This window comes from Panthera leo, chromosome F2 (assembly GCF_018350215.1).
Source record: "Panthera leo isolate Ple1 chromosome F2, P.leo_Ple1_pat1.1, whole genome shotgun sequence".
Lineage (NCBI taxonomy): Eukaryota > Metazoa > Chordata > Mammalia > Carnivora > Felidae > Panthera > Panthera leo.
This window is the reverse complement of record NC_056695.1, coordinates 35,700,641-35,716,568: the sequence shown is the minus strand read 5'-3', so window position 1 is coordinate 35,716,568 and position 15,928 is coordinate 35,700,641. Positions and strand designations below refer to the sequence as shown.

The window sequence follows — 15,928 nt, the reverse complement described above, 5'->3', positions numbered from 1 at the left end:
TAGCCATTTCAGACTGCCTTCTTGCACTTAGCGATGTGCATTTAAGGTTCCTCCATCTTGTTTCATGCCTTGATGGCTCATTTCTTTCCTTACTGAGTAATATTCTGTGTATGGATGGGCCACTGTGTGTTTACCCATTCACCTATTGGAGCCTTATTGGTTGCATACAGTTTGGAGCAGTTATGAATAAGGATGGCATAAAAATTCATGGGCATGTTTCTATGTGGGCAAAGATTTTCAATTCATTTGGATAAGTACCCAGGAGTATAAATCGCTAATGATATGGTAAGACCATAGTTAGTTTTGTAAGAAACTGCTGAACTGTCCTTATCCTTGGCATTACTCCCGGTAATAATTTAAAGTTCCTGTTGCTCTCCAACCTCACCAGCATTTACTGTTGTCAGTATTTTGGATTGTAACCATTCTAATAGATGTATCGTGGGATCTGATTGCTGTTTTAATTTGCAATTCCCTAATGATACATTATACTGATTATATTTTCATATGCTATTTACCATCTGTACATCTTCTTTGGTGAGATGTCTGTTTGGATCTTTCGACTAATGTTTTTGTTTTTTTTTTAATCTTTTTAATATTTATTTATTTTTGAGAGAGACAGAGCATCAGTGGGGGAGGGGCAAAGAGAGGGGGACACAGAGAATCTGAAGCAGGCTCCGAGCTGTCAGCACAGAGCCCAACACGGAGCACGAATTCACAGACCATGAGGTCATGACCTGAAGCGAAGTCAGAAGCCCAACCGACTGAGCCACCTAGACGCCCTGTTTTGACTAACTTTTAATTGAGTTGCTGTTTTAAGAGCTTTTTTTAAAAAGAGTTCTTTATATATTTTAGATACAAGTCTTTTATCAGATATGTTTTCCAGTATGTTCTCCTAGTCTGTGACTTTCTTCTCATTCTTTTTACAGTGTCTTTTGCAGAGCAAAAGTTTTAATTTTAATAAAGTCCAATTTATCAATTATTTTTTCTTTTATTGTGCTTTTGGTGTTGTATCAGAAATATCATTTCCAGGGGCACCTGGGTGGCTCAGTTGATTAAGCATCTGACTGTGGTTCAGGTCACGATCTCCTGGTCTGTGAGTTTGAGCCCTGCGTCGGGCTGTGCTGACAGCTCAGAGCCTGGAACCTGCTTCAGATTCTGTGTCTCCCTCTCTCTCTGCCTCTCTCTCTCTCTCTCTCTCTCTCTCTCTCAAAAACAAATAAAAACTAACTAACTAACTAAATAAATAAATAAATATAATTTCCAAACCCAGGATCACTTAGTTTTCCTTCTATGTTATCTTCTAAAAGTTTAATAATTTTGCATTTTCAATTAGGTCTATGATCAATTTTGAGTTAGGTTTTATTAAAAGTGTAAAGTCAGTGTCTAGATTCACTTTATGTGCATGTGGAAGTTCAGTTCCAGCACCGTGTGATGAAAAGACCATTTTTTTCTTCATTGCCTTTGCTCTTTGCCAAAGATCAGTTGACTTATCTGTGTGGGTCAATTTCTAGGCTCTTTATTCTGTTTCACTGTCCTTTCTTTTTATTTGTAAACCAATATCACACTGTCTTGATTACTGAAGTTTTATACTAAGTCTTGATATCAGATAGTGCCAGTCTTCTGACTTTATTCTTCTTCAGTTTTGTGTTCTGGGGTCTCTTACTCTTCCATACAAAGTTTAGAATTAGTTTGCCTGTTCCTTCAAAAGAAATTGGTAGGGTTTTGATTGTGATGGTGTTGAATCTACAGATCATTTGGGAAGAACTAATATCTTAACACCATCGAGTCTTAATATTCATGAACATGAAACTCTCATCATTTATTTAGGTCTTTGATTTCTTTAATCCCAGTTAGGTTTTTGTTTGTTTGTTTGTTTGTTTTTACTTTTACTCATATAGATCTTAGGCATAAACTGTAGTCCAAGTGAGAGCCTATAACAACATACCATAGATTGAATGGCTTATAAGCAGCAGAAAATTACAGCTCACAGTTCTGGAGACTGGAAGTCTGAGATCAAGGAGTCAGTAAGGTTGGGTGAGTCACAGACTTCACATGTATCTTCACATGGCAAAAAGGGCTAAGATCTCTGTGGGATACTGATCCCATTTATGAAGGCACCACCCTCATGACCTCAAGCACCTCCCAAAGGTCTCATCTTCTATTACCATCATTTTTGGGGGTTAGGATATCAATATATGAATTATAGGGGAGATAAATATTCAGACCATAGTCATATATTTTAATAGATTTAGTCCTAAATATTCCTTTTATTTTTGGTACTGTTTACAGTATTGTGTTTTTAATTGCAAATTCCAAATGTTTGTAACTGATATATAGGAAAACAATTGGCTTTTGTATACTAGCTTTGTATCTTCCAATTTTGCTATAATCACTCATTAGTCCAGGATTACTTTGTTAATTCTTTGATATTTTATACAGAGAATAATATCACGTGAAAAAAAAGAGTTATATTTTTCCTTCCCAATCGGTGTGTCTTTTATTTCCTTTTCTTGTCTTAAAACTGAGACTGTCAGTCTAATGTTGACAAGGAGTGCTGAAGGCAAACATGATTGCCTTTTCCCCAGTCTTTAGGAGAAAAGCATCTAGTTCCTTATCAGTAAGTATGATGTTAGCTGTAAGCTTTTTTCTAGATGTTTATCAAATTGAAGAAGTTCCCTCTATTCCTAGTTTGCTGGAAGTTTTTATTATAAATGAGTGTTGGATTTTATGAACTGCTTTTCTTTGCTTTTTCTGCACCTATTGATATGATCATATGATTTTTCTTTAGCCTTTTAATGTGAAGGATTACATTAAGTGATTTTCAGTGGAACCAGCTTCTCATGCCTGTAGGGTAAATCCCACTTTGTCATAGTGAATAATTCTTCTTACACATTGTTGGATTTGATTTGCTAATTTTTTGTTGAGGATTTTTACATGTATGTTCATGAGTAACACTGATATGTAGTTTTTCTGTCTTGTAAAGTCTTTATCTGGGTTACTTAACTCCATGAGTACTAGCCTCATGGAATGGGTTAGAAAGTGTTCCTCTACTTCAGTTTTCTGGAAGAGATTGTAGAGAATTGGTATGACTTCTAACAAAATGTTTAATAGACCCAATACAACCATTTGGGCCTCGTTCTTTTTTTTCATGTTTTTAAGGTTATTAATTTTTTTTATTAAGTCTGCGTAATAGATGTAGTCCTGTTCAGATTATCTGTTTCTCTTTGTGTAAGTTTTTACAGATTGTGTCTTTCAAAGGAGTTGGTCCATTAAATCTGTGTTAGTCTGCTCAGGCTGCCATCACAAAATACCACAGCCTGGATAGTTTAAGCAACAGAAATTTAATTTCCCCAAATTTGGAGCCTGGAAGTCCAAGATTAACATGCTGTCGAGGTTAGTTTTGGTGAAGTTTCTCTTTCTGGCTTTCAGACAGCCACCTTCTCATTGTGTCCTCCTCTTACCTCTCCTGTGCATGTGTGGAGAGACAAGGAGATTTCTGCTATTTTTTTGTTTTGTTTTGTTTTGTTTTTTTTCTTTTCTTATAAGGATGCCAGTCAAACCAAATTAGGACCCCATCTTGTGACTTCATTTAACCTTAATTACCTCTTTAAAGGCCCTATCTATAAATATAATTGGGGGTTGTGGCTTCAATTTATTTATGTCAGAGAAGACCTTGTAGATCATTAGGGAAAGAACGGGCTATTTTACTTGTTAAGTTTTTCTGTAATAAGTTGTTATCCATATGGAAAACAATGAAATAAGATTCTTACCCCAGACCATATAAAATTAGTAAATATTAATTGGATTAATGTGCATAATCAACTTTAGAACTACAAAACACACAACTCTGCCTACTGGTATTTATTGCTTTCATTTCAAGTAGTGTCCTTTTTCTCATCTCATTTCCAAACTTAACAGTGTACCTGTTTACTGTCTGTGTGTACTTAGGTACTGACTTACACCATTGGTTTAAGAAAAAAAGAAAGAAAGAAACTTAAGAGCCATCATGTTAAGAACTAATCATAATTCCGTTTATGCTATGTCCCTATACTGACAACTGTGTCAGCCAGTTTTGAATACTAAAATAATTATGTGTCTATCCCTGTAAACTTCTAGGTTATTGATAAACTCATCATGTGGTTATGAGTTCTATTTTGGAGTAAGAAAGATCTAGATTTGAATCCTGGCTCTGACTTGCTACCTGTAAGACCAGAATCAAGCTACTTTATCTTCTAAGCTTCATTCTCCCTGTGTGCAAAATGAGTATTGTAACACTACCCACATCATAAAACCTAGGAGATAATTAAGTCAGATGATGGTGGGGAAAACTCCCAAAAAAACAGACAGACAAACAGAAGAACCCACTTCAGGACAGTGCTTGAAACATAGTGCTTAGGAAATGCCAACTATCATCTTAACTTTTTTTTTAAGTTTATTTATTTTGATGAAGAGAGAGTGCATGCACACAAGTGAGCAACGGAGAGACAGAGAGGGAGAGAGAGAGAGAGAGAGAGAGAGAGAGAGAGAATCCCAAGCAGGCTCCACGCTGTCAGTGTAGAGTCCGACACAGGGCTCAAACTCACAAACAGTGAGATCATGACCTGAGCTGAAATCCAAGAGTCAGTTGCTCAACTGACTAAGCCAGCCTGGCGCTCCGTCTTAACTTGTTTTAATTCACCAGACAACAGAAATTGTTGAGAGTATTTTAATAGAATTATAGAAAGTTGAGGGCAAGAGCTAAGGATTTTAAATTTTAAAGTTAGTATATGTAGGGTGTTAAGTTGCCTTGTGTAAAGTAAGTACTGTATAAACATTTACTACTACTTTTATTACTATATTTAGAAAAATAAATACAAGATATTCTATTGAGGGAAAAAAATTACTCTTTAAAAGGATAGTTGAAATGTGCCCTTACAGAATGCAGCCAGCAGTTGGAGTGGGGGTGGTTGAACTAGGTTTTATTTGATGGCAAACTCGTTATGAGCCAACAGCATCATATGGCTCAAAAAAGAATTGAAATGAACAGATTAGATTGATAGAAAGCAAAGTGTCCAAAGCAGTGATGATGCCAATTTTTCTCTTTGCTTTGCTGGCCAACCTTTACCTGATGTATCCTTTTTCTCTTCGGTCCACCACATTTCCAGCTGCTTCTTGGCAAATTAAAGTACACCTTTAAAAAGGAAATCAAAATGCTAAGAGATCTTGAAAACAGGCTGCATGAGAAAGAGCTCAATATTAGAGCCAAGGATTCTCAAGATGATGGAAAAAATTATTTAAAGGAGAAAATTCCAGTTATTTTCAAATACTTAAAGGCTTTCGGAAGAACCTAATATTTTGAGCTGTTGGAAAATTAAATCATTCATCCTAAGTCTTCATCATCAGAAGCATATAAATCAAACAACTTATTCACTTGTCAGGGAAATTTGAGACCATTTGTGGAATGGTTGGAAAGTTAGATTATATAACTTTAAAATCTCTTCCTATCTTTAAAATGTGGAATTGGAAACAGCCTTCTATAATTACGCCACTTAAAGGGAATGTCTAGGCTCCCAGGCTTTCCACTTTAATGACCTCAGTGCAGGATACCTAGAAATGGGAACTTCTGCGATCGTACCAGAGGATCACATAAGTATTCTTAGAGGTCTATGTAACTTTGGCTGATGCATAATTTACATGCTGGTAATAATTGTTATATAAATACTGGTAGCCATTCATGTCTTACTTGCATCTTTATGATCAATTTTCTTTTGGCACATTTTGCTTCTTGGGTAATTAAGTGTTGTTCATTCAAAAAGTGGTTATTGAACAGCATTATGTGACAGCACTGGCAATAGATGAGTTAAGTAAGACCCCCGCTCTCATGGAACACATAGTTGAATGTGGGAGACAGGTATTTAAGTGAATAATTGCAAAATAGTATATTTTATGTGACATCAAGACCTTACAGCATTTATTACATCAGAGACCATATCCATGTTATGCTCCCTAGAACCTAGAGTGGCTGCTGTGTATAATGCTCTCATTACATAGTTGTTGAATAAATTAATGAATTGTGTGTTTTATTCAAAACAATAATAGGAATTTAATGAATAACCTTATTTTTTATCAATATAGCTTTATTTCCCAAGTTTATTAAATATGGTATAATATATGCTTAGCCTAAATTCTTTTTCTTCATAAAATCTAAACTCCAAAATAATATTTTATGTAGTAAGTGTCCCAGGAGTAGGTACTTAAACTGCCAGATCCAGCTGTTTTTTAAATTGTGTTATATTAACAAGGATTCATAATAATTAATGTGATACTATTATGTTATATTAATTAGTATTGACTCTCTTTGTATTTTCTCCTTTAGTTAACTTTGATTTTAAATAAATGTTTTTGTGACTCCTGAAGTTACACACTAGAAGTTATTGTTTTACTTTAATAATATATGCAGAGAAAAGAAACCTAAAAGTTTTGAGCAATAATCAGTTCCTCCCCAGAAACATTTGTCATTATTCTCTTTAAACCCAATGAGGTCACTGAATTTGATGATGCTCTTGACTTCATAGAGAATTCAGGTTGTGTGTCTAGAGGATACATGACAGGCTGTGTAACAGACACTATTTGATAAAACCCGAAGTATACGTACTTTAGTCTGCCTTGCCTGAGAAACTAGTGTCTTGGGAAATAGCAAAATATTTAATGTAAGCTTTTCTAGAGGGAGAGACTCCATATTCAGTCTCTATTCTCTAACCATTTCTTCTACTTAAAGTAAAGCTGCATCAAGATACAAACATTATATGAATGAAAGTAAATTAGTCTATTTAGTTCTCTCTTGATAGAATATCATAATACATTCTGGATATGGATCTGACAATAATTTAACTATGTCAATTATGTTGATTATTTTTACTCTGTTATACTCCTAGCAATTATCTACTTTCTCAGTTACAATACATTCCATTTAGTTGCTAATCATTTTTCATAAAATGTTAGTATGCTTTTCTGACCAACTAATTTTTGTCTGTTGAATTGACTAAAGGCTATTTAGCTTTGTCCATATAAAAATAATTTTGACATAAGTACACACGCACACACAACTTCTGTAACTTAACTAGATGCTGAAGTATTCAGTTTTATTTATTTCAAAATTAGAGATAAAACATTACCCTAACTTTGAAAAAGGTTTATCACTCTCAAAATTTAAAGGGGAAATAATTACTAATATGTAGAGTTGTTATTAATTAAATTGGTATGGATCCAGTGATGTTAAAACTAGAGAATCCTTGAGGAGCCTGTGGGTGGCTCAGTCAGTTAAGTGCTGACTTCGGCTCAGGTCAGGATCTTATGGTCGGTGAGTTTGAGCCCTGCATAAAGCTCTGTGCTGACATCTCAGAGCCTGGAACCTGTTTTGGATTCTGTGTCTCCCTCTCTCTCTCTGCCCCTCCCCCATTCATGCTTTGTCTCTCTCAGTCTCAAAAATAAATAAACGTTAAAAAAGTAAAAAAAAAAAAAAAACTAGATAATCCTGACTTTTCATGGTAATCTTTAGGCACTGGGTAATATTTACTGTGCCACTCAAGTAACTAATTACAGAGTTTACTTCATTTGAAAGGCAAAAAACCTTTCGCAAGGGCTTTGTTTCACATTTCTTATAACATCTATTCAAAAGAACAAATGTTTTATATTTTTACAGTTTACATTTATCTATTTTATAGAACTAATGAAGCAAAATAATTCCTACAGTGTCATCAATAAAGAAAACACACATATATTTTTCAGTAGGGTTTTGTTAGTAAAGACCTCATTTTCTCGAAATTTGCTATTTCTCTGAATGTCAAATTCTCACACTTTTAAAAAAATTATCCTAAAGGAAATATAGTAAACTTAACATCTGACTTATCATTGTAAGATTTATGTTTCTATTGAGAAATATAAGGCAGAGTACAAGTTTCTTTTAATACACAATACAAATACCAAAATATATAGGTTTTTTTTCTTATTTTCATATTAGAGATAAAATAATGCTCTAACTTTGGAAAAGATTTATTACTCTGTGAAAACACTGAAGGGAAATACTCCATGATTAGTATGTAGAATTGTTATTAAATGAATTGGCATGGATTCAGTGCAGTTAAAGCTAGGGAATCCTGACTTGACACAGTTATCTTATAAGTCAATTGACATGTTTCACTACCAATTGTTCTGATGAATAAAGAGGTCAAAAAATGCCCATTTGATCAGTTTTATTATAGGATTTTATAAGGCATGGTCATTAAAGATAACATTTATTAATTTTTTTAGGTAAAAGTTTCAAAATTTAGCAACATGAAAGTTTAAAAGACTCCGTGAAATGGCATAATGAAAAAAACTGATAAAGCCTTCCAAAAAATGAAATCAGTTGTCTTATTAGAATGAAAAATATGTTCGGGGCGCTTGGGTGGCTCAGTCAGTTGAGTCTCCGACTTGAGATCGGGTCGTGAGTTCACAGTTCCCGAGTTGGAGCTCCACATTGGGCCCTGTTTTGATAGTGCAGAGACTGCTTGGGATTCTCTCTCTTCCTCTGTCTCTGCCCCTCCCTGACTTGTGCGCGCACACACACACACACACACACACTCTCTCTCTTTCTTTCTTTCTCTCTCTTTCTCTCTCTCTCTCAAAATAAATATTTAAAAAGACCAAAAAACAAAAAAGTATGTTCATTATAACTATTCTATTCACAGAAAAGCAAAGTAAAAACACTTTAAAATTAAATTAGCTTTATTAGGTTTTTCAAGCATAATCTTCATTGTATAGCATTTTTTGTTTTGCAAATATATATCTTAATAATTTTGAGCATCGTTAGAACTACTAAGGATAACAGTCTTATTATTGTTGATACCATATATCTCTGTGTTCATTATTATTTCAATTATTAGTAAGTACAAACTACATCTCAATGGCATAAAAATTCCAAAAATTTTTTTTTGTTTGTGCATTGTTCAGAACTCTAACTTTGAAGTGCACTCATGTGTCTTGTATTTGTTAGTGGCATCACAAATATTGTGGTTCAGTATATTTTGGACGCCAATCAGGGCATAGCTTTGAAAAACACAGTGATGTGTTTACAAATCCAAAGGACACTTCACATTTATTATTTTTTACTATGTCGCTTCATTTTTCTCAGAACGATTATGTACTTATATACATATCATACTAATGATTTTTTTTCTTTTTTAAAACAAAATAATTTATTCATTACACGCTGAATAAAACACCAATTCCCACTAACAGTACTCTCAGAACTTTCACTGAAATAGTGTAATTCTTCCTATCTCCATGACTACCATTCTAGTACAATGTTCTGTATTCCTTTGCTTGAACTTCTGAAATGTTGCCTTGCTTCCATTCTTGTCTTCTTATCCATTTTTCATTAGACATAGTGGTCTTTGTTAACTAGAATAATACCAGGATACTTCTCTGCTTCTCCTTTCACAGAATATAACTCACTTCCTGCCAGTTTTCTTTCATCTCATACCACTGTCCTGAGTGTTCATTTTACACCAATTCACAGAGCACTCCCGTTCTTTGAACTGGCCAAATGTGTGGGGGCTGCTCACTATTCCTTGTGGCTGGAAACTGTGTGCTCGCTAAGCAAGTCATTGAATTCCCATTTATTATCTACTGACCTGACCTCACCTCCTCAACCTTCACTTGCTACCATCTGTAATTATCTTTTTGATGTTGTTGGGTTTTTTTGTTTGTTTGTTTGTTTATCTCTTATCACTGAAGCAGACTCTTCTTCAAAGCTGTATCTCTGGCACATAGAACAGTAGCCATATATGTAGTGTGTTCTTTCAAAGAATGTGTCGTAAAAATGTGATACCTGCCTCACATTTGTAATTATTGAGACATACCTACAAGTGAGCTAAAAATATAATCTGTATATTATTTTCCACCAGAAAGTATATCTTAATTTTTTTCTATGCTGCTAAATAGCCTTAAAGTAGAAAAAAATAACTTTGAGTCCTATGTATATTATGATATATAATAGAGACACCATAATTTTACTACTGCCATATCATTGTAAATGTTTAGCCTTCAGCTCTCTTTTATTACTGCATTGCAATAAACATTTACCTAAATATTATAGTCTCTTTTATGTATTAAGGTTTTTTTCGCTTAAATATATGGACTCATGGATTGTTGATTGAAGTATCCATTTGTTATTAGACTCAAGAAAAGTAGACTAAATAATGTCCAAGTTACTGGGGTGCCTGGGTGTCTCAGTTGGTTAAGCATCCAGCTTCTGCTCAGGTCATGATCTAGTGGTCAGTGAGTTCGAGCCCCATGTCAGGCTCTGTGCTGATGGCTCAAAGCCTATAGTCTGCTTTGGATTCTGTCTCCCTCTCTCTCTGCCCCTCCCCAGATCATGCTCTGTTCTCTCTCTCAAAAATGAATAAGCGTTAAAAAAATTAATGTCCAAGTTACTTCTTTAAATTAATATAATTGTTAAATATTTGTATTAAAAAGTGGGGCGCCTGGGTGGCGCAGTCGGTTAAGAGTCCGACTTCAGCCAGGTCACGATCTCGCGGTCAGTGAGTTCGAGCCCCGCGTCAGGCTCTGGGCTGATGGCTCAGAGCCTGGAGCCTGTTTCTGATTCTGTGTCTCCCTCTCTCTCTGACCCTCCCCCGTTCATGCTCTGTCTCTCTCTGTCCCAAAAATAAATAAAAAACGTTGAAAAAAAAAAATTTAAAAAAAAAGCTATTCACTCACATTGCTTTTTATTTTTTTATCATATCTAATTATTTTTTTTCAATATATGAAGTTTATTGTCAAATTGGTTTCCATACAACACCCAGTGCTTCACATTGCTTTTTATAATTAGAAAGAATTAATGTACTATAAGAAAACAATAGAAACTGTAATAACCTTTCCTTTAAAAACTAAGAAATAACTTTGCATCTGCTGAATTGGTGTTTGTAGATAAAAAATAACATAAGGACATTGTTTGGAAGTAACATGTGTGCACACCATGATGTGCCCTTAAAAGTAATGATAGCCAAAAATAAATTGAATTTTTAATTTCAGCTCGAAACTGTTGCACCTGTTTGGTCATTTGGCAAAGCTGCCTTTCTGTTGTTCAGGAGGCAAAGTGACTGATCGATCTAATTACTCCCCCGTTAAGCATTCTGCAGAGAAGAACTTCTCACTCGTCGCCTTGGTGGATGAATACTATATTATTGAGAATTAAACGACTTCAGTGTGGTGAAATCTAGCTATAAAGACATGAGACATTGATTAATTTTTTTCTTATTTAATATGACTGTTTTTCTAGTATTTTACTCAACTGAATACATTGAAATCTGTAATAAGTTGAACTATATATTAAAAAGCCATACTCATTATTCTCTTCTCTAAATTTCAGTATAAAGAACGTCACTCCAAAAGTTGGAGACCCTGAAACCCGGAAAGCTATTCGCCGTGCCTTTGATGTGTGGCAGAATGTGACTCCTCTGACATTTGAAGAAGTTCCTTACAGTGAATTAGAAAATGGCAAACGCGATGTGGATATAACCATCATTTTCGCCTCTGGTTTTCATGGAGACAGTTCTCCCTTTGATGGAGAGGGAGGGTTTTTGGCACATGCCTACTTCCCTGGACCAGGAATTGGGGGAGATACTCATTTTGACTCAGATGAGCCATGGACACTAGGAAATCCTAATCATGATGGTAAGTGCATGGCTTTTTTCATTGCAAATATTTCTCTTTTTATTTTTGTTTTTGGAATGCCCAAGTAATTGACTGATTTACAAACTTTTTTTAATGTTTATTTATTTTGAGAGAGAGTGCAAGCGGGGGGGTGTGGGCGGAATGGTGGTGCAAAGAGAATCCCAAGTAAGAGGAGACCTATCAGCACAGACCTTGTCACCAGGCATGATCTCAGAAACCGTGAGATAATGACCTGAGCTGAAATCGAGAGTCAGTAGCTTAACCAACTGAGCCACCCTGGTGCCCAATTTAACCAATGTTTAAGGTGTCAATTCTAAATTCATTTTTAAAAATATAAAACACTATGTGAGCCTTTTTAATAACATTTTAGAATAAGAATTTGTATGGGTCATTAGACAATGCTAGTTTTTCATATGGTCTGTTGCTTGGAGATTAGAACTTTACACTGTGTTCTGTAAACAGACTGAATTTTGTTTTCTCTAAAATGTCACTTAACAGCTTAAGGAAACTCTGCTATTTTTTTCCCACACTTTAGTCCACTGTTTCCACTGGAAACTTAACTTAATTGACATTTGTGGCATAGTTTCTGCCATTTTTTCTGTTATTCTCTTTTCTGTTTCACCTTTTGAGTTTGTAAAATGTTGCTTCTTGTCTTTCATCTCTATATCCATATGTGGTCTCCCAATATGATATGACAACATAATATATTATTTTTATATTATATCTTTACTTTTATCAAAACCACTTTTTGCAAATCTATTCCAACAAGTCTATCAGTTTTCTAATCTTTATAATTATTCTCATGTGCAAAAAAAATTTAAAATAACTTGATAACTAAAAGGAAAGCTACTTCAGATGAGAAGTCTGTGTTTCTTCCTAGACAATAATCCATACTTTAATTTTATGTTTCAAAAATATTCATATAATTATAGGATCCTAGATTTATAAGATTCATAAGCAGCCATGTCTTGGAATTCTTATAACCAAAACTTAAATGTTTTTCTTTCTCACAGTAGTAGAATGCTGTTGAAAATACAGCATGTAGGGGCACCTGGGTGGCTCAGTCAGTTGAGTGCCGACTTCGGCTTAGGTCATGATCTCATGGTTTGTGAGTTCGAGCCCCGTGTCGGGCTCTGTGCTGACAGCTCAGAGCGTGGAGCCTGCTTCAGGTCCTGTGTCTCCCTCTCCCTCTCTCTCTCTGCCCCTCCCCACCCCCCTCTCTCAAAAATAAAATAAAAAACATAAAAAATTTTAAAAAAGATACAGCATGCATTGTTTTAATGGCAGCTAATCAGCTAATAAAATTCTTAATTCCCTCTTGATGAGTTAAGCCCAGCCATCAAATTAAGCTTTGTTAGTTCACCAGAAAGTTTAGTTAGCTGGATTAGCGTAACAACCTTGCATTTTGAGAATATGCAGGATTCAAACATATTATGGATAGCATGAATTAAGGTGAGTTAAATTTACAATAGCATCGATTTTCAAAGAAAGAAAATATGATAAATAACTCTTCCCGTCTTACAAAAGAAAATAAAATATCTAGTGTTACACAAAGTGACCTTTGGCATTGTTTTTAATAGGTATATTGACTATATTAAATTATTACTTCATTTTTAAGAACTGATTTGGAGATGAATGGCAAGTTTGTTGGGAGATTTCACTATATAGTCATGGAATGAAAAGCCAAAAACTTTGAGGTTGAGCAGACCTGCATCTAATTCCTGGCTAACTGATCATTAGCTAAAGAAGCTTCTAACATTGTCATATGCTTATTTTCACTCTGTATGTTGTATTGTGGGGCTGGGACATTGCAAGTAGAGGTGCTTTCTGTTCAGGCATGTTTAGTCTATACCTGAGCACCCAATAATAAAATATCTGTAATGTGATAGTAGACCCACATTGGTTTGATACTTAAATCATTTAAAATTAAATATTTTTATCTTATTTTTATCAAAATCACACCGGCATTCTACTAGAGTAGTTCAGGCATCTTCCAGTCAATTGTTAATATACATGTTTGCAGTCCAGATGACTGAGAATAGCACTTATAATGGTAGAATTTTGCTCACAGAGGCAAAACTGCATTTGCTTCCAGGGAAAGACTTCTTCTAAAATTATAAACAGAGAAAATTATATTTTATATCAATCATTATAATTCTAAGATTATATTTTATTCTGATAATAGATATAATTGCTAAGGCTACTTTGAATCTAGCTAGCTCTGAAGTCATGTTAATTTGGGGGATGGTGCCTATCAAATGGCCTATTTTTCTCTTAAAATATTGAAATCCTCAAAAAGCTGCACAGATTTTTTAGATGCTTCCTCTATTAGCTGGTATTTTTAAGCATCAACAAATACTTTTTGAAAATAAGCAACAAGCCCAAATCCTAGAAGATTCCATCCAAGGTGAATGGAACCAGAGAAATTAGGCTAAGAAAAATAAGTAAGGCAACAACCTCTTTGACCTAGGCCATAGCAACTTCTTACTTGACATGTCTCTGGAGGCAAGGGAAACAAAAGCAAAAATGAACTATTGGGACCTCACCAAGATAAAAAACTTCTGCACAGCAAATGAAAAAATCAAGAAGACTAAAAGGCAACCAACAGAATAGGAGAAATATTTGCAAATGACATATCTGATAAAGGGTTAGTATCCAAAACCTATGAAGAACTTACCACACTCAACACCCAAAAAACAAATAATCTAGTGAAGAAAGGCAAAAGACATGAATAGACACTTTTCCAAAAAAGACATCCAGATGGCTAACAGACACATGAAATGATGCTCATCACTCATCAGGGAAATACAAATCAAAACCACAATAAGATACCACCTCACACCTGTCAGAATGGCTAACACAAACAACTCAGGCAACAACAGATGTTGGTAAGGATGCAGAGAAAGGGGAACACTTTGGCACTGCTGGTGGGAATGCAAACTGGTATAGCCACTCTGGAGAACAGAACAATATGGAGGTTCCTCGGAAACTTAAAAACAGAACTATCTCACAACGCAGCAATTGCACTACTAGGTATTTATCCAGAGGATACAGGAGTGCTGATTCAAAGGGGCACATGAACCCCAATGTTTATAACAATGCTATCAACAGTAGCTAAATTATGGAAAGAGCCCAAATGTCCATCAATGGATGAACAGGTAAAGAAGATGTGGTGTCACACACACACACACACACACACACACACACACACACACACACACACACACACACAATAGAGTATTACCTGGCGACCAAAAAAAGAATGAAATCTTGCCATTTGCAACAACGTGGATGGAACTAGACTGTATTATGCTAAGCAAAATAAGTCAAAGAAAGACGAATATATGATTTCACTCATGTGGAATTTAAGAAACAAAACAGATGAACATAGGGTAAGGGAAGCAAAAATAAGATAAAAACAGAGAGGGAGGTAAACCATAAGAGACTCTTAAATACAGAGAAAAAACTGAGGGTTGCTGGCAGGGTGTTGGGAAGGAGGATGGGCTAAATGGGAATGGGCATTAAGGAGGCACTTGTTGGGATGAGTACTGGGTGTTATATGTAAGTGATGAATCACTAAATTCTACTCCTGAAATCAGTATTACACTATATGTTAACTAACTGGGATTTAAATAAAAAATTAATTAAAAATAATAATAAAAAAAGAAAATAAGCAAAAAGCTTTAAGAAAACATCGATAGGGACATTTGAGATAACGTAAGAAATGAGAATGTTTACTCTGATTTAAGTGTGATCATTGTTATGAATGCTTCTGTGTTTTGCATGACATAAGAGGTTTCCCAAGGAATATATATGTGGAAAGAATTAAAACAGAACATATGAGCTAAGGATGCAATCACATCAGTGGACTTTTGACTCAAATTATGTATTAATACATTTGATTGCCTCTTAATTTTTACTGCAGAAGTATAATATTTTTGTACCTAAGTATACTATTAAACAAAATGATTATTTAATAGTTAGTGTTTCATTTGGAAGAGAATATTTCTTTACTGGTCAAATAAATATTTTTCTTTTGAGAGAGCTTAAAGAGAATGACTACAAAATAATAGTGTTTCAGAATTGTAGGGGATTAGGGAGAAGTTGACTCTCTGTTCTAGATGTAATACCATACAGATTTACTGCTTAATTGAAATTCAGACTTTTAACCAGCAACAGCAGGACAGCTAGGGTAGTGTCATGCTGAAGTATTGATCATTTATCAAAACAA

The 15,928-nt window shown here is 34.7% G+C and overlaps 1 protein-coding gene across 1 annotated transcript in view; it reads left to right on the top strand.

Moving 5' to 3' along the window:
- MMP16 (matrix metallopeptidase 16) overlaps positions 1 to 15,928 on the top strand; it is a 283,955-nt gene that overhangs the window by 152,634 nt on the left and 115,393 nt on the right. The window contains exon 4 of the mRNA XM_042923584.1: positions 11,393 to 11,697. Coding sequence (XP_042779518.1) covers positions 11,393 to 11,697 — 305 coding nt within the window. The remainder of the gene's footprint in view (positions 1 to 11,392; positions 11,698 to 15,928) is intronic.